At 36.2% G+C, this 25,223-nt stretch overlaps 1 protein-coding gene across 6 annotated transcripts in view; it reads left to right on the top strand.

Annotated features, from left to right (window-relative positions):
* The window catches only part of grb10.L (growth factor receptor bound protein 10 L homeolog), a 136,023-nt gene that overhangs the window by 82,276 nt on the left and 28,524 nt on the right, over positions 1–25,223 (top strand). For all 6 annotated transcript variants that reach the window (XM_018267563.2, XM_018267561.2, XM_018267562.2 and 3 more), the window contains 3 exons: positions 1,604–1,820; positions 6,675–6,813; positions 24,709–24,865. In XM_018267563.2, coding sequence (XP_018123052.1) covers positions 1,604–1,820; positions 6,675–6,813; positions 24,709–24,865 — 513 coding nt within the window. The remainder of the gene's footprint in view (positions 1–1,603; positions 1,821–6,674; positions 6,814–24,708; positions 24,866–25,223) is intronic.

Genomic DNA, 25,223 nt, shown 5'->3' with positions numbered 1-25,223 from the left:
ACTTTGTACTTATCCTGAAATATGTGTATGATTTGCAGTCTTTCTATATATATTCTTCAAATTTTGATTGCACCCCAGCTTTTATCAAGGGATTTTGAAGACCAAAAATATGATCTGTCACTTTTTTTCCCTATTTCAGCTGTACCAATTGGACTTAAATGTTAATTTGAAATGTTTGCCAAGGTTTATAGAATTGATTTAATAGGGATTTTTCATTCTTACCAAGTGCAATATGTGCAAGCATGGGGTGTTGACGAAGGTGTAAAACTGTCCTGTAAAATTGTGCAAGGTTTTTCCCTCGTTATTTCCCTTTTTTTTATTTTTACACTTCTACAGTTCTAAGTTATTGCCTCTCATCAACATGAGCTAAATTATCCTTTCACAAAATAAAACAAATTCACAGTGTAATTATTTTATTAAATGTAACCTCATTCTCATGATTTTTTTTAAAAAATATTACCCCTGCATCTGCTGATGCCTCATCCACTTGCCAGCAAGGGTATTTGCAGATGAATCTTACTGTTCAGAAGACCAGCTACAAAAAGAAAGGATTGTTCTCAGATGGTTGGCATGCATGCCGTAATAAATTAACAGTAATGGTCATCTAAACTATAAGGAGAGACTGTGTATAATAAGGCCCTGTCCTCACTGTTCTCCTACATACAAGATAGTCACCTAATAAAGGTTTAATTGGAAGGTGAAAGTCAACCAAGTATGTTTTTCTCCTCCCACAATTGCTCTGAATATTCAAACAGGTTCTGATAGAAAACAGTGTTCTCAAAAAGTTGTTTGCTCCAAAGCAGTATGGTGTAATATGGATAATAGTACTGTGTTTTCTCTCATGGTGTAAAAACACCTATTCTTTTATTTCCCACTGGTCGTTGCTCACACTGGATGGATTCCGGCCTTTTTCAGCAGGATTCGGATTTGGCCGAATCATTCTGCCTGGCCGAACCAAATCTGAATTTGCATATGCAAATTAGGAGTGGGAGGGAAATTCCATGACTTTTTGTCCCAAAACAAGGAAGTAAAAAAGTTTTCCCCTTCACACCACTAATTTGCATATGCAAATTAGGATTCAGATTCGGTTCGGTATTCGGCCGAATCTTTTGCAAAGGATTCGGGGGTTCGGCCAAATCCAAAATAGTGGATTCGTTGCATCCCTAGTTAAAAAACCCTAATATATATAGGTTTTTTGTTTTTTTTAAACTTGAATTTTTTGAGATTTATTATACCCTAAACCTGGAAATAGCTTGAATCTGTGAGTTCACCCAAGGTTTAAAAAAAAAAAGCTAGATAAATAACCCCCTAAGTGTTTTATAAAAATGGATTACTTAAATGCTGTGGTCTCATTTCTAGATTTCTAATGTTTGGCTTTTGTTTCTAATAAAACGAGAAATATTGAAGATGCCCTTATAGCTCTAAATTATCATTGTCTCTCCTTTTGTAATGCAAGGTATTCTTCACAATACCACTTACATACATGTTCCTTAATAATCGTTTACATTTAACTCAGAAACCGTTTCAGATGCATATACCTGATAAATGTAACCATGTTAGTTATTTTCTAATTCCCTCTTTTTCTATATTATTCCCCTCTTAGATGATGATGTTGATCTAGAGGCCCTGGTAAATGATATGAACTCCTCACTGGACAGCCTTTACTCCACATGCAGCAGTGTCTCTGAATCTGTGCCACTTCTAAAAAATGGTCGGTTTAACAGAAGCCAGCTACCAAACTCAGGAACCAACTCTCTTCCGTCCATGCCTCATAAACAGAAGCTTCAGCGCTCCCAACCAATGCATATACATGCAGTCAGGTAAGCAGACAAAAGATCACAGAATATAGTTTTACAGCCAGTGATGAATGTGTACACCCATCTTTTTGTTGCCTGGATTTTTACAGTGGAGAATTATATAAACGCGCCAGTGTTAAACCTTATTTGTAGTTGCTGTTGAAGTATTATTGCCTTGTTCAGAAACTGAACTAAAAATAAATGTATACATCTAACCTACTGCGGAACATTTTTAAACAGAGTTGGGAAATACTGACCACTCCATGTGGTAAACTGTTTACAAACAAAAACAATATTGTAATTTGATTCCTTACTTCAAGTGGTGAGTAGACTTGTGTTATGGGTGGTCAGGAAGGCAGAGAGCAAGGCTATGCTGTTACAAAGTAGCCGGTGTCCTCCTTACTTGCAATGACACCTTTTTGCAAAAATGTTGAGGCAAATTTCAGATCTAAGCATTTAATGATATTCTGGAGTTCATATTCTGAATTATAAATATGTAATCGGAGACCCTTTTTTGTATAATACAAGGAATCATGGATTCATATTTTTAAAATATACTTATTTCAAACTTTATTATAGCAAACTTTTTCAAGTTTTCTTTTATTAAAATAAAAAAAAACTTTATTGCTTATTTAATAAAACACTTGAATCTCAAAATCGTGATTTTAGAACACTGCTCAACATTGTAATTTTTATCGATTCTGTGTGTTCACTGTTTGTAAACCTTTCATGATTTCCCAGTTTGAATTCTTCTATATCTGCCTATAGTGCTCTGTAGCAAATCCTGTGACGGTCAGCTTGACAGACTGAGGGATGTGTTGTTTTATCTATTGAAATAGTTTTTCATTGCAGAAGGTTTATTCAGACATTTAGCATGCACCATGTCTGTAACAAATCTAAAGTTGGCTATAGATGTAACGATTATGATCTTTCCAAGAAAGATTGTTCATTTCAATACACACATGTAGAGCTGATTCATCAGATATACAGATAGAAACAATAGAATTCTACCTGTATCTGACGATTTAGCACTAACAATGGCCGACGTTTGGGTGCCTTCAATCAAAATTTTCTGTCCAGCCCGATTGACGAGCCGACGATATCCAAGTCTTCTGCCGATATCGGTCGGCCCCTTTTTCCACCATACATGAAAATTAGTTTCGTACGATATTATCTGTGCGTCTATGGCCACCTTTAGAATGTGCACAAGGCCAGCACTAGGGTCTGACAGACTTAGAATGATCTGTATAATATGCAGGTGCAATATTGTGGTTGAGGGTATACATTTGCAGTATACAATATTGAAGACATGCCAGAATAAACATGGATATATAAGCCTAATGCAGATAAATTCCATTCCTTTCAGGTGGTTTGTGTTTTTAGTTTTGAAGCTGATCTCTAGGCTTGCTTGTTATCAGCAGACTGTAACATGAACATCTATTCCGTTTCATGTCTCTTTACATAAAGTTTCAATTGGTAACCCTTGTGCTACTATGTAAATAAATGATGATACCTTGTTGTATATGTATCGCGTACTGTGTGTGTGTGTGTGTGTGTGTATATCTATATATATATATATATATATATGTTTTACATTGTTTTTATGGCTTGTCACTGAATAGTTCTTGGTACTGTAGTAGAAAAACATCAACACAAACACATCTTGCAGCGGTTATTGATGGTGTCTTTCAGCACTGGGGTCCTACGTTCAGTTCCAGCCAGGGCACTATCTGCAAAGACTAAATTCGGATGATGGATAACATTTCCTGAAAAAAAAAATTGCTTTTGTTTTATTTTGTTTACTTGTTATAAAATTTACATCACATTTGATTTTATTGGCCAGGCCAGTATTATACAAGCAATGTGGAAACCCTAATTATTTTATTGGTATGCAATATTCTGTTATATTTATACTCGCGTTGATCTGAAGTTTTGTGAATGAAACTCTGCTCATGTCAGTACCGTCTGTACATTTTGCAATATTTTTGTTATTGCTGTGGTAATACAATGACCATGTTTAACATATTGATTGTAATAGCAAAATTGGTGCATATATTAAATATCCATATAGAGTTTTCTACATTTCCGGTTAGTGATTACCACTTTGTCTGCTTTGATGAGCTCACCTTTAGTCTGTGGGCTGATTGCATTCCTATAAAGTATAAATAATAAATGACTGATTCCTTTGCTGAATTAAAAATACCAGACGTATATAATAAGCCTCCATGCTTTGAAAATGTAGGGACCTCATGTATAACATAAAAGAAAAATGTGCTTAAAATATAAATGTTTATTATTTTATTTCTTTAAAATATAAGGGTACTTTACCTTTAAAACAGATATTGATCTTTTCTGTCCATTTTACCCTTGCAGCCAGGTATTGGTTTGAATGACAGTTTGGAAGATAAATAAGATAGATCCTCACTTAAAAGTTACATTAACAACAATATTGTAACCTCTCAGAGTAAAAGTTTTTTTGTCAGTGCCTCCACCCAACCAAAGTGAATATTAAATTGTAAGCAGGAAAGAGGGGGATGGGACAGGCAAATACTATAAAAATATAAATGCCCATCTTTAAAGGAGCACTAAACCCCCCAATAAGAAAAGACCTTACCAACTACTCTAGATAGCCCCCCTCCCTGCTTTCCCCCCACAACCCCTGAAAGTGTCCCGAATACATTGCTCACTTATCTGTGCAGAGTAAGTGCAGAGGAACTCGTTCACGCCATCTTCTATGTCTTCGGTCTTCTTCTGTAAGTGATCAATATATTGGTGCATGTAAAGTTGGAGCAGTCTTCCATCCATGCGCCAAAATAGCCGAAGGGAAGGAAGAGGACACCAAGAAGGCTGAAGATCCAGAAGATGGCACCCATCAGCTCCGATGTGCTTACTCTGCACCGATACATGAGCAATGGATTCGGGACACTTTCAGGGGTAGTGAACTATGCGGAGGGGGTAGTATGTAGGGGCTTTTCTTAATGGGGGGGTTAGTTCTCCTTTAACGCTGAGCAGGTTATGTAGCAAAGGTCAGATTTTAGAGGTTTTTTTATATACCTCAGATGACTTTACAACTCGAATGGTTTCTTATGTAAGAAAAAAACTCAAATGGACAATACTTCATGCAGTAAGTTTGAGTTCGAAACCCGAAAATTAACTTTCTGCAAAAAAAAAAACTCGGGTCACACAAATTGATCGAGTTTTCAGGCAAAACCCTCTGTAAAAAAAGAAAAACTCGAACATCATGAAGGCTATTAAAATCTTCAAATGGTTCAAAGGATTGACTCCTACATGATCTTGCAAGTTTTAGATGGTGTAATTACAGATTTGAGCTATTTCCAGTGTTGGGGTATAAGAAATCGTAAAACATTTGAGTTTAAAAGAAAGAAAAAAACCTTTTTTTGAACCAGAAAAATTGATTTTGGCCAAAAAAAATAACCTCAAAAACTCAAATTTTCATGGAAGACACAACTCGATCGTTAATAAATCTGCCCCTTATTTTGAATGTGATCTACTCTTTTAAACTAGCTACTAGCATTTTCAGCCTGTGCATTCTTGGATATTATTTGTAATACAGTAGCACAAAAATGAGCCGGTATGGTTTTTACATTATATATTTAGAGTAGTTTGTTTAAATGCATCTAAAATCAGTAGAGTAACATTAGATGGAGCATTTATATTTATATAAATATTTTGCAAAGAGTAGCAAACTACCTATAGCTGAATATATGTAGTAAAAAGTGCAGCACTCAGCAGGTTTGAGCTGTTTCACCTTTAAGTTAACTTTTAGTGTGTTATAGAATGGCTAATTCTAAGCAGCATTTCAATTGGCCTTGGTTTTTTCTTTAGTTTTTGAATTGTTTGCCGCCTTCTTCTGACTTTTTCAAGCTTTCAAATGGGGCTCACTGACCCTATCTACAAAAAAAAAATGTATTGCTATTGCTACTTTATATTATTCAGTTTTCTATTTTGACCCACTCCTGTTCATATTCTAGTTTATTATTCAAATCATTGCATGGCTGCTAGGGTAATGTGCACCCTAGCAATCAGATTGCTGACATTGCAAACTGAACAGCTGCTGAATAAAAAGCTAAATTACACAAAAACTACAAATAATAAAAATTTAAAACCAATTGTAAATTGTCTCTGAATATCACTTTCTACATCATACGAAAAATGTCATGTACATTTTATTTACCTAGTAGTTCAAAGTTTTGGTCACACGAGAAAGGTCTCTTAATTTATCTTAATACTAGATAAATTAAAGCCTTTTGTCTTTATCAAGACTTGGCAGGTACTTTGAACATATTTATACATAAATATATCAATACATCTCCATGGGTGTTTTATACATCCTGCTCTGACCATTTTTTTGCAATCCCTCATTCTGGACTTTTCCAGTAGGTTATGAGGACAACGGGAAGCTTTATTTTCCCTCAACAGGCTCTGCCATCTCCTCTTCTGAAGGAAGACTTAAAGTGGTACCCTGTCATAAAGGTATGTCTTGTTCCACTTAAGGTACTACTTAATATGCAGGACACTGACTGGAGAGCAACAGACTACCGTCTTCTGACATGGGCAAACATTTAGATGTTGAAGACACTGGATTTTGGTCTGGTATTTTTATTTCAGTTCAAAAGGAGTATTTTTAACATGGGGGTTTACTCATCCTACATTTCAGTAGGATATTTGTCACTGTATATATATCTGAATTACTACATGAGATGGTTTTGAAGAATTGCTAGCATTTTGTTTGTTTGGCACATGTTTCAGAATTACTTACTTGGCAGAAAGAAAACATAAGTGAACGAGATTATAGTAACCAGCAATACTGCAAAAAAGTAGTAACACTCACCTAGGGCCTATGTTGTCTTTTGTTAGGCGTCTCCAAGAGGAACAACTGCGCACATCATCTTTGCCTGCAATCCCAAATCCGTTTCCAGAACTTTGCACTCCAGCCAGTTCACCAGTCCTTGCATCAGGGTCTTTACCTCAAAATCAGCCAGTGGGCAAGAAAAGTGTAAGTATCTCTCATATCATGCACTAGTGTTTCTGTACAAGATAGGGTCTGCTGGTTTGTTATTAAGTTGAATTTAAATTGAATGCAACATAGTATTTATTTCTACTTTTCTGTTCTCCTTAGTAGACAACACACATCAGAGGGAGTTGGGGCAGGTGGTTTATTAAAGCTAAATGCTAGTAAATGCCAAGCAAACAACAGTACATTACTGTAATAGCCTCCATTTGTAAGTGTGAGTTGTATATAAGTCAGATGTTTGTAACCCGGGGACTCCCTGCATTATTAAATGGTTTCTTTAAAGGTTTGTTCGCAGAAGAGTAACTTAATCCCTATGGGCCCTGGGGCAAAGTTTGAGCCAGAATTCAAAAGACAATAGAATAGAGGGTTGCTTTTGGAACTGCGCTTGTGCTGCTCTCATCCCCTATTAGATCCTCTTTTTAAAGCAACGAATTGGGTTGCTGCTGGACATATTTTTTCCATTTAGATAGGAGCTCAATCAGTTGATTTTTATGTAGAAAATGTACATGAACACTATCTGAATTTCTAAAAAAAAAAAGTGTTAATATTTTTTATTCACAAACTTGAGCTGTTTGAAAGGCAGCCATGATGCTACTGAGAATCTACCCACCCCACATCCCTCATACAACCCCTCATCCAACCCCTCATTCACTGTTTTTATTGTAAAGTGATAGATTCCAGAACTTGAAGTTTCTCTGTTTTCAATAGTGGGTGGAGCACAGACTTTATGAAAAGCAGAGGGGACCACAATCCCTGGAGGCCCATTTATTAACATTCTCATTTTAGAGGTTTTTGAAACCATGAATAAACAAATTTTCTCTAAAACTGCAAATGTCATGTAATTTATTAAAAGATCTGACAATAAAAAGCATGCATGAAAAAAAAATGCTTAATGATCAGAATAAAAAAAAAAAAAAGAAGAAAACTTAGCTTATAAATATAAAACCTCTAAATATTAGTTTTTTGGGCAATTACTATCGAAAATCTGAAAACGTTTAAAAGTCTGAATTAACTAAATGGACAAATAAGATAATGACAGGTCCCACTGACTTGTATAGAAAGTTTTGTTTTCATTTCTCATTGTTTTTACACTTCTTAAATCTAGAGTTTTAGAGAAACAAACATATTTTTTTTTTTTTAGAGAAAAAGAGATTAGAATATCACATTATAGGCTTCCTAGAGTCCATCACTTCACGATTGGACAAAGTGAGGGAGAGGTTGGATTCTAAGGGGATTGGAAACTGGTCCCTGTAGCACAAGCAGCATGTTTTTCTGTGTTAAAAATACATTTAATAATATAGCGGTTATGTACCTTTTCTACATAAGCCAATATTTTCCATCTTAATGTTTATTGGAAAGTTGATTAAAGTCAACAAAAATGGATAACATTTTCCAGTTTAGAAGATGCTACTGAAAACTACAGGATAAAATTGTTAAATAATTTTGAATTTTATATCAAAATAAATAAAAATACTGCCTCTAGTAAGTAGTGATAAGGTTTCATTTTCAATACTGTCCGGGTCAAGAATACCCTCATCTGCTAGACAGTGCGCTCCTGACCTGTGTATTATCTGTGTAATATTTAAACTTTTGTATTTGTGTTTGTATTTGCTGAAATTAAGCTATCCAAACTGGTTTCATTGATTCTCTGAGGGACCAGGCACAGCAGTGAAAACCACTGTTCACACAACTCTTATTGCTGGTCAATGTGATTTTGAAGATCCTTTTTTCTCTTTTACAATACTATAATACACAGCACAAACAAAACAAAGTGAAAACTCAGTTATCACAGGGGAAATGTTACAGAGCTATAAAGCAAAATGCATATGTAACAGGTGTAAAATGTATTTAACATATAAAAACACACTTGAAATCCAGAATACATATGCATCATCTATTACTCAGAGGCCCACAGGCCACAGTTAAGAAATACACAATTATGCTAAAAATAAGGCATACAAGCTATCTGCCAGAATATGTGCAATGCCTCCGCAAATAACTCAAGACATGCTATTTTAAATCTGACGACATGTAAATTAGAAAAAATATGGACTAGTTCTCAATAGAGGTGGGTAAGGGTGCTGGTCATTTTGTTTGCAACTCCTACTGTGCAGAGAAATGTAGATTTACAGTTTTCACAGTTAATACTTATCATTGTAACATCCCATGGGTTTCGTAACCCCTAACAAGCACACCGTAAATTGGACTACTAGAAATAACAGGAAGCAAGTCCACAAAGAACATGTTTTCGTGCAGTAGAAGCTTTGTGAATATCATGAGAAAGTCAATGGACGGATTACAGGTAGTAGAGGTGGAAACAGCATCCCTTCTGGAGCATTTTACTGACCCCGGTAATCCTTGCTTTGTGTTTTTTTTATGCTGGGACCCAGTAGCAGAATGTACATATTTATGTAAAATTTTACATTCATGTTGCTACAGCCATGACAGGTCTTTCGGAAGGGTAGGGAGACTGCTGAGCTGCATTTTAAAGGGGTGGTTTAAGATATTACTCTGCATCATACTGGAAGTTAGGTGCACAACCCCTTTAAATAGTGTTCTGCTATTATAGTTTTTTTTTTAAGTGTGCCAATATTACTTGTGTAGCAAATGTGTGCTTTTCAGAAATAATTTACTTTATCAGGAATCAAACCTACTTTTGAGTTTAATGCTATACTGGAATACAATTGAAAATCTTCTAGTATCAAGTTTGTCAACATTTTAAGTGGCAATAATTAACATTTCTTTCTTATTGCAATAAGGTAGCAGGAAATAGGATACTGGTAATGTTTTTGATATCTTTCCGATAGAGGCCAGTACATAGCAAAATACTGTACATTGCACATTTCTGACGTATACTAGCTAATGATCTTTGAAATATATGATATGTGGACATTTGGCTGCAAGTTCATCTTTGAGTGCTGTCCTGCCAATTTTAGCCACATTGAGATGTGTCTGAACTGGGTGGCTGCACTGACCTAGATTTCCTGGAAAAACTCCTGTGCCTTCTCTCTCAGTTCTTGGGAGATGCAGGACATTATCGGCACAGAGTTTAATAAACAATAAGCTGGTGAGGTCATTTTTGTGCTGAAGACCTCAGGGCATGAAATTGGGAAATACAGTACTTTAATTGCTACAGTGTTTTTTGGCAAGAACCTTCTGTTAGTTATTGATTTTTTTTTCCCCCTCTTCATTATTTTCTTGCATATTATATGTGTGCCATCTCTTGTTGCACTCATGATTACCTCTGCAAAACTTTAGCGACAAACAAGGGATTTGATTATGGACTTTCTGGTAGATTCCATTCTTTGACATCTCATGGTTATTTTAGATTCCCGTTGTCATTATTACGGTAACAGTTGTATGTAATCGGTAATTGGATTTAATGCTACTACAATGCCCCCTGCACCACCACCCCACGTTGTTAAAGGAATGCTGGAGTTCAATGTGCAATGATCTGCAAATATGTGTGTTCCTGCCTTATTTTGTGCGTTAATGTTTTGGAAGGCTAAGTTCCAGTACATTACTACTTGCAGCTACATTCATTTTAACAAGCATGACTTAAACAAATGAATTGGTGCAATATGCAGAGCAGTTTATTAATTCCCTGATCACTTTAAAGGGATCTCCACCCATAAACTTGTTTAATTAAATAAAATACAATTCTACACAAATTTGTAATATACATTAATTTAACATTTCAATGGTTTTAATATTAAACGTAATTGCTGACTTTTGCTTTCCACAGAGTGGAAAGCTTCTTGTGTTCCTGCAAGCTCCGGTTCTATTCCAATCAGCTTCATTCTGATTGGAAGTGGCTTCTCCAATCAGAGCCGAGCTATCTTTACAAACCTCAAAGTGACCTAATCAAGCTACAGATGTTGTTGGGGCTGGGATATTATTGAATGCACTGTAGAAATGAAGACTTATAGGAATGATTTGTAGGCTATAACCATCTGCAAAGCTCATCACCAGTGATGGGCGAATTTGTCCCGTTTCGCTTTGCCAAAAATTCGCCGCCGGCGAAATGTCGCAGACACCCATTAAAGTCTATGGGCGTCAAAAAAAATTTGTCGCGCAGCGAAATTGTTTTGACACGCGTCTTTTTTTTTTTTTTGACGCACGCTGCCATACAAGTCTATGGGCGTCATTTTTTCGGCGAAACGAGGCGAAAAAATTCGCCCATCCCTACTCATCACTAACTCTGATCATTTACTGCAGATTTCATCCCTCTCCCAGAAGTACTATACTCTGGTAGTATTCTGTATATACTCTAAAAGACTGACTCTCATGTTCCCTCAGTTTATACAGTTTAGTCCTCAGAGTTGAAAATATATTACCTTCTGCAGTGTTTGCTGTAGGTTGAGAACCCATACAAACCAACCCACTTTGAGTCTACAGTTTCAATTTAGAAATTGTGAAGAATAAAGCTCCCACTTAACCTCCACAAAAATATGACTCCTTCCTTAGAATTAAGGGTAACAACTGTGAACACAAATGAATGGAGAACCCCTATTATGTGTCCTCAGGTGGAACTTCTAAGTGCATGTGTGAGTACTTACAATATACTCGAGTATAAGCCGAGTTTTTCAGCATCCAAAATGTGCTGAAAAAGTCTACCTCGGGTCAGCGGGCAGTAGCTGAGATTGCAGTCACTTTTAATCATTCATATACCAACAGTTCACTTGGGGAGAGACTGCAATATCCCACAATGCCCTCTGTTGGTTATATGAAAGAATAACAGTGACTGCAATATCACACAGCACCATCTGTTGGTTATATGAAAGAATAACAGTGACTGCAATATCACAAAGCACCCTCTGTTGGTTATATGAAAGAATAACAGTGCGCCCTCTGTTGGTTATATGAAAGAATAACAGTGACTGCAATATCACACGGCGCCCTCTGTTGGTTATATGAAGGATTAACAGTGATGGCAAAATCACACAGCGCCCTCTGTTGGTTAAACGAAAGATTAACAGTGAAGGCAATATCACACAGCGCCCTCTGTTGGTTATACGAAAGATTAACAGTGATGGCAATATCACACAGCGCCCTCTGTTGATTATGCGAAAGATTAACAGTGATGGCAATATCACACAGCACCCTCTGCACATGGTAGTGGGACAATGCACACAGTAACCCGTTTGGCAATTCTCTGTCACCATCAACTTTGCAAAGAAGTCCGGTTGATCGCTGGGGGGTCACCTTGGCAGAATGTGCGCTGCTGGGAGACAGGGCTGTAGTTGTGTCTAGGCTTATACTAGAGTCAATAAGTTTTCCCAGTTTTCGTAGGTAAAATTAGGTACCTCGGCTTATACTCGGGTCGGCTTATACTCGAGCATTTTAGGTTGAAAATCACCGTCTGCACTTTGCACAGTTTCCCTGGAAGTCCATAGGCACTATCAGAACCCTTATCTGGAAAACCCCAGGTCCCAAGCATTCTGTATAAAAGGTTTAATACCTGTAGTATATTGTACTGCCTATATTTCAACATTGTTTACATTAGATAATGTTGCATTAATATTCCAAAGAAAAAAAATTGATTCTCTAATATGTACTAGGTAAAATGCATTTTCTCCTGTATGTTATTTTGGGAATTTGAGTGGGTAGATAAAGCACGTTTCTTTGATAATGATATGTGGCAGGCATACTTAAAATGTATTAGTAATAGTATGCAGATAAAGATAATCATACCGATTAATGAATTACTTCCATAGTGAAGGCATATATATATATATATATATATATATATATATATCAGATATAGATATATATCAGATATAGATATATATCAGATATAGATAAAGAGGTAAAGCTACAGAGATTGATAAAAGATTAAAAAGAAACAAGAAAGAATGCAGCATCATTTTATTTTTTTTTGATGTTACAAACGTAAGATTCAGTCTTCATGTTGTGTGCCCACTACTAGACATTACATATTACAAGAGATTGTCTTTTGAGGCCTAGTAATCAACCGTGGCTTAAAATTCAAAGCAAAGCCATCTAAGTCATATAAAAAGTGTTTTATGTGTTCATCTATTTTTCATTGCTCGGTATATATCTGCAGGGCATGAAATAATAGCCTGACATTTGAGGCTTTGTTAAAATGTTGCCACTTTTATCAAGTAGACCAGTCTGCAAAAGTTTATCATAAAGTAAAGAGTGTGTAGTGTTTCAACAGAATTAGGATTGGTGGATTGCTCACCCTTGTGAATGTACAGTGTGTTATTTTTTTTTTTTTTTAATACCGTAACTTTTTATTGAGTTTTCATTAACAACAAGAAGGAAGGAAGTAAAGAAGGAAGGAAGAAGAAGGTAGATATGAAAAGGATATAAAGAACATTTCTCAGTAGACTTAGTCGTCGTTGTATGTGAATCCAGCCAAGGAGACCATATTTTTTTGAACTTCTGCGGAAAGCCTCTGGCAATATACGTTAACTTATAAAGTTCTAGCTGGGAATTTGAGATTAATCCATTTTTTAAGAGTAGGAGGTGTTGGTCCCATCCAGTGTAGGGCTACTGTTTTCCTGGCATAGAACAAAAGGGCTCTCATCAATAATCTTGAGTGGATTCTGGGTACCAGAGCATCTGTTACGCCCAGTAGACAGTGTGTAATTTTAAACAATGCAAACATGACTTGTAGCTACCACATTAGCTTTTAAATCATTTATTTCCTACATAAAAATGTTTAAGAACATTTTCAGTCTTATTAAATGGTTTGGGAAAAAGACTACTAATAGCATAGATGCAGATCACTGACTAGTTTCAGACAATATTCATTCACAGTGTAGTTAAGATAAGACATTTTAAATGGAACAGCAGACCCTTATTTTACCGTACTTATGAGCTATACAGATGAGTTCTTATTTAAACCTTATTTTTTTATTAATAAATATAAACACTAAGGGGTTATTTACTAAAACTTGATTTTTTTTTTTTGTGGTTGGGCTTTTTTGGGCAAAAACTCTTAATTTATCATGGAAAACAAACTCAAATTTTTCCAGCTTTATTATACCCCGATGCTGCAAAAAACCTATATCCAAAAATCCTCCATCTCAAACCTGACGAGCTTATGTATTATTTAATGGCAGATTAACCCAATTTGAAGATATCGTGGTTTGTGCTGGGTTTAGCCCTATAATCAAAAAAATTATGGGGTTTCAGGGGTTGGGTTTTAATTTTTCCTCGATCCGATTTATCCAAATTATTTTAATTGTAAACAAGGCAAAATCGTGGATAGGAGTTTGGTTGAGTTTTGTTTAATAAAAAATGAATGAGATAAATTTGGATTTTAGTAAATAACCCCCTTAATTTTTTTAACATCTGCAAACAGGACATGTATGCTGTAAAGTTCATGTAATGCAGAATGCAGGTTTACACAGGCACAACATACTTTGATAAAAAGTTCTGCTGCGGTTGAGCACTGTAATGGTTAAGCTGAGCTCAGGAGAAGTGGTTAGGAGAAAAAATATAGGACCAGACAGCTAGAGCAGAGTTTCTGTGGGAACCAGTAATCTCTTCATTGACTGGAGGATGTTTAGTAATCTGAGCTGAAAAGAACTGAGCATGCTCATTAGCCAACAGCCAAAGCAAATTCCTGAGGAAGGGGGCTGAGAGAGTTATAGGAGGAGAAGGATTTCTAAGTGATTAAGGGATGCTGCAGCCTTACTGTTAACCTTTTATCAACCGGAGTGGCAGTTATTTAAAGATTTTAAAGAAGCTGTTCACTGATTACATTTTTGTGGAGGGGGTTTACATGTCCTTTAAGCTACTTAATATAACTTACAAAACAGGGATTGTTTGTCCATATATTGCAATATATTCAAGCTGGCCTACTACGTCAGTCATCCCGGGTCTGGCCAGTCCTACAATCAACTTTCATTTGAAACATTAAGGCTAAAACACCCAAACTTGGCTGCCCTTTTATTGGTCACCAGTGGGATCACCTGACTAGGGATGCACCAAATCCAGGATTCAGCCTTTTTCAGCAGGATTCCGATTCGGCCAAATCCTTCTGCCTGGCCGAAATGAATCCTAATCCTAATTTGCATATGCAAATTAGGGGCAGGGAGGGAATTTATGTGACTTTTTTTCACAAAACAAGGAAGTAAAAAATGTTTTCCCCTTCCCACCCCTAATTTGCATTCGGGTTCGGTATTCGGCCGACTCACAAAGGATTCGGAGGTTCGGCCGAATCCAAAATAGGGGATTCGGTGCATCCCTTCAGCTGACTATAGCTGGAAAGGGTGGGAGCTACAACATGGAGCTGGTCACTGCTCCTGTATAAACTATAACAAACAAGGGAAGTTGTGCTCACCACTAATTTTTAAAACCATTAGGCGGGGGTGCAATGAGGCTGTGACCACAAAATACATATAGACAAATACAAGAGTCCTCTGCACTCAACCCATTATCAATATACCGTATATACTCGAGTATAAGCCGTCCCGAGTATAAGCCGAGGTATATACTCGAGTATAAGCCGAGGTACCTAATTTTACCTCCAAAAACTGGGAAAGCTTATTGACTCGAGTATAAGCCGAGGGTGAAAAATGCAGCAGCTTCTGGTAAGTTTCAATCAAAAAATTGAGGGTTTCTGCTCCGATTGGAGGTGGCGGTGTCTCGTTTTTGGATGCCGGTGACCATTCTTGGATGCCGGCGAATATTCTTGGAGACTATTCTTGGACGCCGGCGACTATTCTTGGATGCCGGCGACTATTCTTAGACGCCGGCGACCGTTTTTGTGCTTGACCCGAGTATAAGCCGAGGTAGAGTTTTTCAGCATATTTTGTTGGCTGAAAAACTCGGCTTATACTCGAGTATATACGGTATTTAGGCCATTGAGACATTTTCTGCCTTAAACGACTAAATATGCCTTACCCTATAAACAAAAAAGAGATTGCTTGTCCATATATTGCAATATATTCAAGCTGGCCAACTACGTCAGTCATCCCTGGTCTGGCCAGTCCTGTAATCAACTTTCATCTGATTCATTAACAATTCTATTGCTTCATTATACATTTTACACAGTGACTACATTTTACCTGCAACTTACTTGCTGCTTTCAAGGTTAAAACTCTAAGAAGGAAAGGAGACAGACATTTCTTTTTAAGCATGTAAATCCTTCTCCAAGAAGACAAAAATAGAAAATGAGGAACTGATTGCTTCACATGCGAAGACTATCAATAGTAACAAAAAAGATGACTGCAAATGTTGTTCCATGGAATGGAAATATTTCTCTGAAAAAGCAAGTGTGATTTTTTTTTTTTTTAATTTTTCAGTGTACAAAATAGGGGTCTAGGACACAAAAAAGGAGCAAGACACAATTCTGCTGACCAATCCGTTCCATCCAAGATGTGTCAACCTTGCAGAGGGGATTGGACTGCTTGCAATATGAGTAGCAGTTGAGATTTAATGTTGACAGACATAAGGTTATGTGTTTGGGATTTAAAAATATGCAAGGCACTTATACCCTTAATTGGACTAAGACAAGTCTTTGATGTGGAAAGACCCGGAGGTATTTGGTGATAATAAACTTAGCTGCAGAATAGTTAATTCTCTCTCTTTAATAGTAAGGAGCCATCAGTACCCATGCAGTGCAGTTTTGATCTCCAATGCTCGAGATATTGTTGAAAGAGTAAAGCTGGCCATAGACGCACAGATTCGATCTTACGAATCCTCGATCCGTACGATTTTCGGATCGTGTGTGGAGTGTCCCGACATTTATCTTGCCATGCCGATAGGTCGTTCAGTCGATCAGACAGGTTAGAAAATTTCTGCCGACTGCCGATCATATCTTTGCATGTATTGCCGATCGGACAATTTTCAGTGGGAGACTGTCACTAGCTTGGTTGGACATAAACCTTTGTACGATTGCTGTAGGGTGAGAACATTGGCTGATCTGTTCTTTTACTGCTTTATTTGGTCTGAATGGTTAGTGGCAGGTCGGGAGATGAGGACATACAATCGTTCGTCCGATATTGAGGTAAAATCTTTGCGTCTATGGCCAGCTTAAGTCCAAATAAGAACAACTAAGCTGATAAATTCTAAAGTGAGGTTATGTATGGATCTAAAAGAAAGGATGCAGAATATGATAACTGGGTATAAATATGAAGGGACCATACAATTAAATCTCTTGATTCTTTGTTACCAGTAGATTGTTCCAGCAGGCACAAGGTTAGGTGTCCACTGACATGAATGAAAAGAAGTTCTATCTTAAGGTGCAAAAAAATAAAAATTTTCTTTGTGCAGTGGTTGTACTAGCAGATACATTGCATGGCTTAAAAAATTGGTTGGATGCCCTTTTAGCAAAGAAGAAAATACAGAGTTACTGAAATTAAAATAGAGACGGGAAGGATTATTTCACCATTCTGAGGAAAATTGGACATGGCTTTAGGTGGGGCTTTTCACCTTCCTCTGAATAAGCATTTAATAATTAACAGTTTTCAATAAGAATGTTATTAGTGACTTGCAAATTATTTGTTTCAATAGGCATATTTTAAAGGGTATGCAAGTAGTTTTCAACCCTTCTGGATATGGTTTACTTGTAAATCTTTTTCAGACAAGAAGTACTTTGGCAGAGAAAATGCCTGGTGTGTCATTAGCCTTAGATTTATGGCACAAATGGTGTATTCTAGGACTGTGAAAAAAATCCACTCCAAACTGACCCATGAAAGTAAGCACTGCCTGGAATGCCATCAGCTTCTCAGTGCTGTGTGTGGAGAAAATGCCAAGTTTGCTATTAGCCTTAGTATGTGCCTGATATTCCAGTGTGGAAACCTTTTGTGTTTGGAGTATTCAACAGTCTGCACTTAATCTGTAATCTTAATATAAATTTTATGCAACTTCATCTGTGTAAAAATAATAATTGAAGTAGTTTGCTAAATCTTGACCTCACCGAACATTCATATCTTTACATGTATAGCCAGCTTTACTGTACAATGAAAAATACTGCAGCCATTTTACAGATGGATCCAACTTAACTTTGATATAAAATGTCACATTGGTGCATTTCAAAATATCTCGTCCTTTATTTCATTGGGAAAAAGTGTCATAATCTGTTTACATGAACTGACGTGATATGATTGGGAAGTATTTTTGTCTGGGTGCGCTTAACGTCCAGCATGAGTGTTCTGATTTGTTTGCTTTGTTTAGCCACTGTAAGTATTGATTGTATTTGTCTGCAGTACAGTCCCCCCCAACTGCTCTTTGTATTTGTCCTCTTGACAGGATTGCCTTCCTCAAAGCATGTATTTTGAGGTTGTAAATTACCACATGTGAGCACAGACATAAATATTGCATTCCTGTGTGAATGGTTCAGAATCAATTTATGGATTCTCCAATTTACTAAAAAAATATGATGGCAGTGTTGGACTGGGACACCAGGGGCCCACCAGAAAACCTTAGACCAGGGGCCGACCAAGAAAATGTAGGCCAGGGGCCCACTCTCCGTACTATTGTTCTTCCTCTCCTCACTCAACCTCCTCTATTCTGCTAGTCTCTTTAGTTATGCATCCTATAACCTATTATTCCATCTATTTAGCCTCTTTGTTCTCATAGAAATAGGGAATGGCCATGAAATAGGCCAAATATTTAGCAGCATGAGGGCCCACTGACACCTGGGCCAACCAGGACTTTTCCTGGTATCCCTATGGGCCAGTCCGACACTGTATGATGGCAATGATAACCAGTCACTTGCTGGCTTGGTTGTCATGTTATTAGATGACAACATTGGGAATTATTCACTCATCCAAAACCATATCTAAATCCAAATTGTTGCAAAACAATCCTGTTGGGATATCTGGAAGGCCCCTGATCACAAGTATTTTGGATAATAGATCCTATACTTCAAGTAGTATATTATTTATGTTTATATTCATTGTATATGATTACTTGTTTCCTCTTTAACTATGTGCCAGTAAGTCTGCTTGAGAGAGAAACAGAGATTGTTGTTATGTATAGCTAATATATACAGCCTATGAGGTTTTAGAATTGTTTAGGTGCGATGGAAGCAACCACATGCGATAAAATACATACTTTTTTTTAAATTTTTTTATTTTTTCCCTTTTTTTAAAAAAAAAATTAGATATAAACAGTATAAAACCTACTTCACATTTTTAGATCCCAATTACATCGCTGCACAATGGTCTCATTTTGAAAATTAGGCACAACAATAGCATTCTGTGCCCTTTATGTTTGAGGTCCGAGTACAAGCAACATTGCTTCTTCAGTAATAGTGTCTGATGGTTTGTAAAATTCTAAATTTGGAAACATCCAAGCATACCGAAACAATGGTACACATGTTTTTGTGCCCTGCTTTTTATTGCTTTTATTAAAGAACTTCCATTCCTCATTCAATAAGAAGTTTTGAAATCTGTATCAAGAAAGGAATTTCAATGTAATCCATCAGATCATACTAGGAATTTGATCAAAGCAGTTATTTAACTTTGTCAGGGCCTTCCAGGGGACCGATCAGTTGGACATCTATTAGTCTTTGGTATCTAATCCCATAATAGGTTAGCTATGTACTGTATAGGTTATGTATGTTTGGTTATGGTTAGGCAATGTTGTGTGAGTTTTTTTAGTTTTAAAGAATTTTTCCAGAGGGCTTGATCAGTATTGATTAAATATCAATATTTATTCCTTGAAAAATGTAAGCCAGATATCTACATTTCTATTGTTTCTATGTTCTAAGCAACTTTGCAAATACCTTGTATTTACTGTATGCAAGTCATTTGCCTTTTCTGACTCAATATAGTAGGTCATTGCCAAAGTCAGTGGTCCTGGCAGAAAAAGAATGATAGTCAGGCAAGATATATATTTGATGCATCTTTGTAATTATATCTTCTTTCATTTTCAGTGTTTCAAACAATTAAAATTCGAATTTAAAAATTCGAATTTTCAAGTTTATATTTTATTTATTATTTTAGTCCAAATTCGATTTGAATTAAAAAAAATTCTAAATTAGAATTTTGAAATGTATCGTGTACTGAACCTTTAAGAATTCAAATACAACTATTCGCCATCTAAAACCTGCCGAAATTGTGTTTTAGCCTGTGGGGGACCTCCTATAATCATCAGTCATTTGGTGGACTTTTACAGAAAAAAATTTGATTCGAATTTACAGCTCTATCCTATTCAACCGTTTTTTTTTGTTTTTTTTTTAAAAATCGTTTGTTTTTTTTAAAATAAATTTAAATAATTTTTTTGGTTTTTTTCGGATTTTGAGTTGATGGGAGTTTTTAGAAACTCAGGAAAAGGAAGATACTGGCACACAAAGCATTTGCAGCAGGTAAACCTTGCTTTAATTCAAAAAGTGCGGAATGTGCAACGTTTCGGGGTCACGCCCCTTTCTCAAGCATACGGAATCATTAGTGAACAGGATATATATAGGTGAAACAATTAATCAATTTACATAAATTATTGACAGAAGTGTTTTTTCTTAGCAAGTGTGAACCAATATAAGCATATAAAAACATAGCAGTCCACAAATCTCCTCAATTGTGCAATATCATTGTGTAAAATCGTGTCCATAAAATCCATTATCATAAATTAGTCCATAAAAAAGTTATTGTGATGATCCGAATCCATTCGGGTTAAAAAGCGTGTGTAATCCAGAAGTAAAAGTTCAAAAATCATACTGAGAAAGTTTGTTAGATAAGGTGCAACAATATAACGCAGCTACAGTTATTATTCTGTAAAAGGATACTACTTAGCAACAGTGTTATGAAGGACAAAAGTAGCAAAATATGGTAAGCCAACCGTTACTTAATAACTCACCCTGTACATATTCAGAAGATACTCTATCTATCCCTGGATGATACTCATAAGCAAGTTCTTATCTGTTAAGAGAAAGAAACACTGTTAAGTATACAGATAATTGTATTTAAAAATCCATCATTCCAGTTCTGTAAAAACTTGTTTGCAAATTAAATTTGTAACTGTGAATACAGTACCGCAGGACATTATCTAGGAGCATATTTAAACAATTTCTATGAAAAATTTCCATAAAAAATTTCATAAAATTTCTATGAAGATTTCATAAAAAATTTTTCATAAAAAATTCTACAAAAAACAAGAAAGATTATACTCCACATTTAGGCCCTTGGGACACCTAGTTTGGAGTCGCCATATCCAAAAACATTCACGTTGGTGTAAACGGCATTTTTTATCTTGACAACAAAACAAGGTCAAGATCGCCAAGGACTGCCGTGGGTGTGCGAACGCTCTATCCTGTTTCAGTTTTTAGAAACTCCCATAAACTCGAAATTCGACCCTTGATAAATCTGCACCTTGGTCACACAGCAAATTAAAGGGGTTGTTCACCTTCAAACAAGTAGTTGGTTTCAGATAGACCACCAGAAATAACGACTTTTTCCAATGGCTTTCTATTTTTTATGTGTGACCGTTTTTCTAATATTGAAGTGTAAAGTGTAATTTTTCACCTTCTGAAGCAGCTCTGGGAGGTCACCGATCCTGTAAACTGTTCTAAATTGATAAATTTAGTTGATACATTTCTTTTCTTTATCCCTGTTTAGCAGAATCTCTGAGTTTCTTTAAAGGCAGCTGTTAGACTTGATACAATAGTTGCTAATGCTCCAGAGATGCTGCTGAGAAATGTAGTAACCGTTCAGAGTCTGCACCTGAATTACTGAGCTGCCAGACTCAAACACCAGAGACATGAACATTCAACTTTAAACTTGGATTTTGAAAAATCTGTAAAAAAAAATAATGTAAAGTAATTGAAAAAAAGTCTTTATTTCTAGGGAACAATCTAAAAACAACTGAATTGAAAAAAGTTTTTGAAGGTGAACAACCCCTTTAAATCCCAAATTTGAAAATCATCCAAAGTCAGCCCTGAATGCCATTTTCCTGGAGGTGCCCCTTTCGGTAATATGTTTTAGTGTTGGCAGCTGCTTCCTTTTTACTTTAAAGGGGACCTGTCACCTGAAGAAAATTATTACAAATCCTATTTTCACGTTTGTCAAGCAAAATAAACTTTAATTACACTATATAAGTTATTTGAATATTGTTTCATTTGGTCTGGGAATTCATAATTATGGCAAGCAGGCAGGAGCCATTTTGTGGACACTGTTATTAAGACAAGTCTTGCATTATCTCAGAATCCTGTTTGTGCACCATAATGGGGGACCTGATGTCCATCGCCATGCGCTGGCTACACAATTAAATGGTAAAGAGAACGGGGGAATGTGTGGAGAGCAGTGACATCTAGGAAGTGCTGAATGGAAAGTGAAAGAAATAGTTTCTCCCGCCTAAGGCATAGAGGAGGGGCAGACAATATTTGATTGACAGCTGAGATTTTTAAATGAGTTTACAACAGCTATGAATGCTTTAATAAAAAAAAGAATTTGGATTTCATGTTTATTTGAAAATTACATTTATTATACAGATTTTTATATCTGGGTGACAGGTCCACTTTAAAAGCTTATAAAGTTTGGTTGCTACTTTGAGGGGAAGGCTGTCAAAATGAGACTAGTCTTTTGCAGTTGTTTAGCCGGGAGTCCATTGTGTTATGCCCAGAAAATCCAGTCGTTATGCCGACACAGGACAGTTGTCGTAAACTGCGTCCTTTCCCCTTTGATAATTATATTAAGACATTTTTTGCATAAAAATGATTGGGCTGGTTAGTAAACTGGGTGCTACATTGCACCAGTTCAGTAACCAATAGCAACCAATAATTCAGTTTGGGCAACTAAAAGTGACAAATCAAAAGCACAGATCTATTTGGTTGCTATTGGTAACTGCCCTGGTGCAATTTAACATCTTTATTAGTAAATCAGCCTGTCACTTAAGATAAATAAAAGAAGTAAATCACACCTGCTTGCATTTAGTTAGAAAAATGCATGTGATTAACATCCATACACGTTGTGCTTTGTGAGAACAAAATATTCTACAATGCAATTGTTAAACAGCACTAATGTGTGTCTGTTTCCCCACCCCCTTTAAATAATCCTGTGTCACACTGTGCAGAATTAAAAGAAGCTGCCTATTCAGCAGGGACTATATCTTTAATTCCAGTAACCAAGCCTGGTTCTTTATAGGCAAGCAACTAAAAACGTTCTAGGAAGCCGCTTTTAATAACAAACGTACATTTGTGAAAGGAAAATGTTTTGGAAGGAGCATCCAGAGTGAGGCTTCCCATTTGGGAAAGGGAAGTTATTTAGCATACTAGAAGTTTGAGAGCTTAAGTTGCATGTGGATGACATCAGCTGCTTCCAGGCAAGGCTATTGTGTTAGCAGTTTGGCTCAGCAGTCCAGATTCTGAGTACATGCATGCTTTTGGCAGAGAAGCTTTTGCCTCCTCCCTTTTTTTTTCTTTGAACTTTTTTTTTTATCTTTAGGGTTTTGGATATTAACATGTGGGTGGTCATAAAACAGATAATTTTCTCTGGGGTGGGATTATTTTTTTCTTTTTTGTATAACTGCTTGGAAGAAAAAATTGGAAGTCGGCAAGAGTGTGTGGGAAATGATTACATCAGTCAGAGGAGACCTACGATTGGTCTGCAAAATGTGGTTTGATTCACTACCTAAAAGATTGACTGTGTAACCCTTTGAGAGGAGCTCTGGACGAGTTGCCTGCCTTTCCCCAGGAACAGTGCCATGTAAGACTGGCTACGTGACAGGTACGGTACAGTAATCCGTTCACACTGTATATTCCACCCTGAGAGTGCAGCTTAGTCTGCAAAAGGGGCTTGGAAAGCAGAGAGGAAAAAAAAAAACTCTTTCAAGAGGCAAGCTAGACTTAAAAATGCCATCTTGTTCTCCTGACTGCTGCCTTTTACGTGCAGTAGAGGTAAGATTTTCCATACTGAATTATGATGGTTTACTCATTAGTTTTTGTTATCCTTTGTGTTCCTTAGTTATGCACTTGATCATGCATGCATATTCTGTGTGCATATATCTATTAATGGTGCATTAATGCAGCCTGTGTTTGGGCATTGCTATGCATACTTGGATATGCATGCTCCAGTACATAACGCATACTAGCCTACATCAGGATCATAATGCTTTTTTTCCATTTTGTGCATACATACATACATGCATGTTTTATAATAGGACGTTGGTCTAAGTAATATTTCTACATTGTTTGTAATTGTAGCTATGTAAACGAATTTGTATATGTGCGTGCCCACAAGGCTGCGATCATTTTTTCACATACATTATATGTGTATGTAACAAATATAAATGTATAAATTCTACATGTGTCTGCGTGATGTTACAGAAGATAGAGATCCATAGGTGGCTGCTTTATTGTTAGAGTACAGGTTTTATTCTGTATATACTGGGTTTTTTGCCTGCTCATTGTCCGTGAACATAGTATCCTGTATTTATGCTACAGGGAAAATGTAAAAATAGTTTATGAATTGTAATGTAGACCATGATACTTAAATGCCACTAAAAGAAATAAAGTAATATTGTTTCCCAAATACTTAATTTTTTTGTGTATATAACATTGTAATTCTGGTCTACTTTCATTGCACTATAAATCAGTGTCTGCACCTTTTTAGTCTTTTCTTATTTTGTCATCTTTGTGTTGTCAAGCCTACTAATGTATGTGTCTGTCTAAATCTATATATTAGTGATGCACATTTATATTTTTAGTGTCATTCTCTGTTTAACATACATAGCCTTAAAAACATAACTTTGTTGTTTGATACGATCATAGTTTTTATACAAAAAATTTAATTACCAACAAGTATATAATTCGTTTTAAAAGGTTTGTTGACACTTGAGTGATCATCATATTTCCTTTATCTATATTCCTAATATTGTGGCATCGGGAGGCAAGTTGGCAGCATGGTTGATACATGACTGTAATAGAACATAAGGCTATTAAGTGTATCCTTTATGTTACAGGTGGTTAAAGTCTTTAGTGAAGATGGGACAAGCAAAGTGGTGGAGATTCTATCAGACATGACAGCCAGGGACTTCTGCCAGCTACTGGTTTACCAAAGTCATTGTGTGGATGATAACAGCTGGACGCTAGTGGAGCACCACCCTCACCTAGGATTAGGTAGGGGATTATTAAAGAGGATGATCAAGGGGAATAAAACTGCTTTATCACTGTTCATTCTGTCATCTGATTCCACATTCCTGATTGGCCCATTTACTTTGTTTCCTACATTTAAAGGTTTTCGTTGTTTTATCAAACGCTCTTTGCAATAAGGTCACAGGCAATATATATATATATATATATATATATATATATATATATATATATATATATATATATATATATATATATATATATATATATATATATATATAAAATCAATTTGTGGCAGCCACACTCCAATCCTGAATCTTTCAATCAAATCTGGGTGCTGGATCCAAAGTGTTGCATATAATCTTAATGAAAAGATCCGCACTCC

The sequence above is a fragment of the Xenopus laevis genome, chromosome 6L (genome assembly GCF_017654675.1).
Source record: "Xenopus laevis strain J_2021 chromosome 6L, Xenopus_laevis_v10.1, whole genome shotgun sequence".
Taxonomy (NCBI): Eukaryota; Metazoa; Chordata; class Amphibia; order Anura; family Pipidae; genus Xenopus; species Xenopus laevis.
This window is presented reverse-complemented; position numbering and strand designations above follow the sequence as displayed.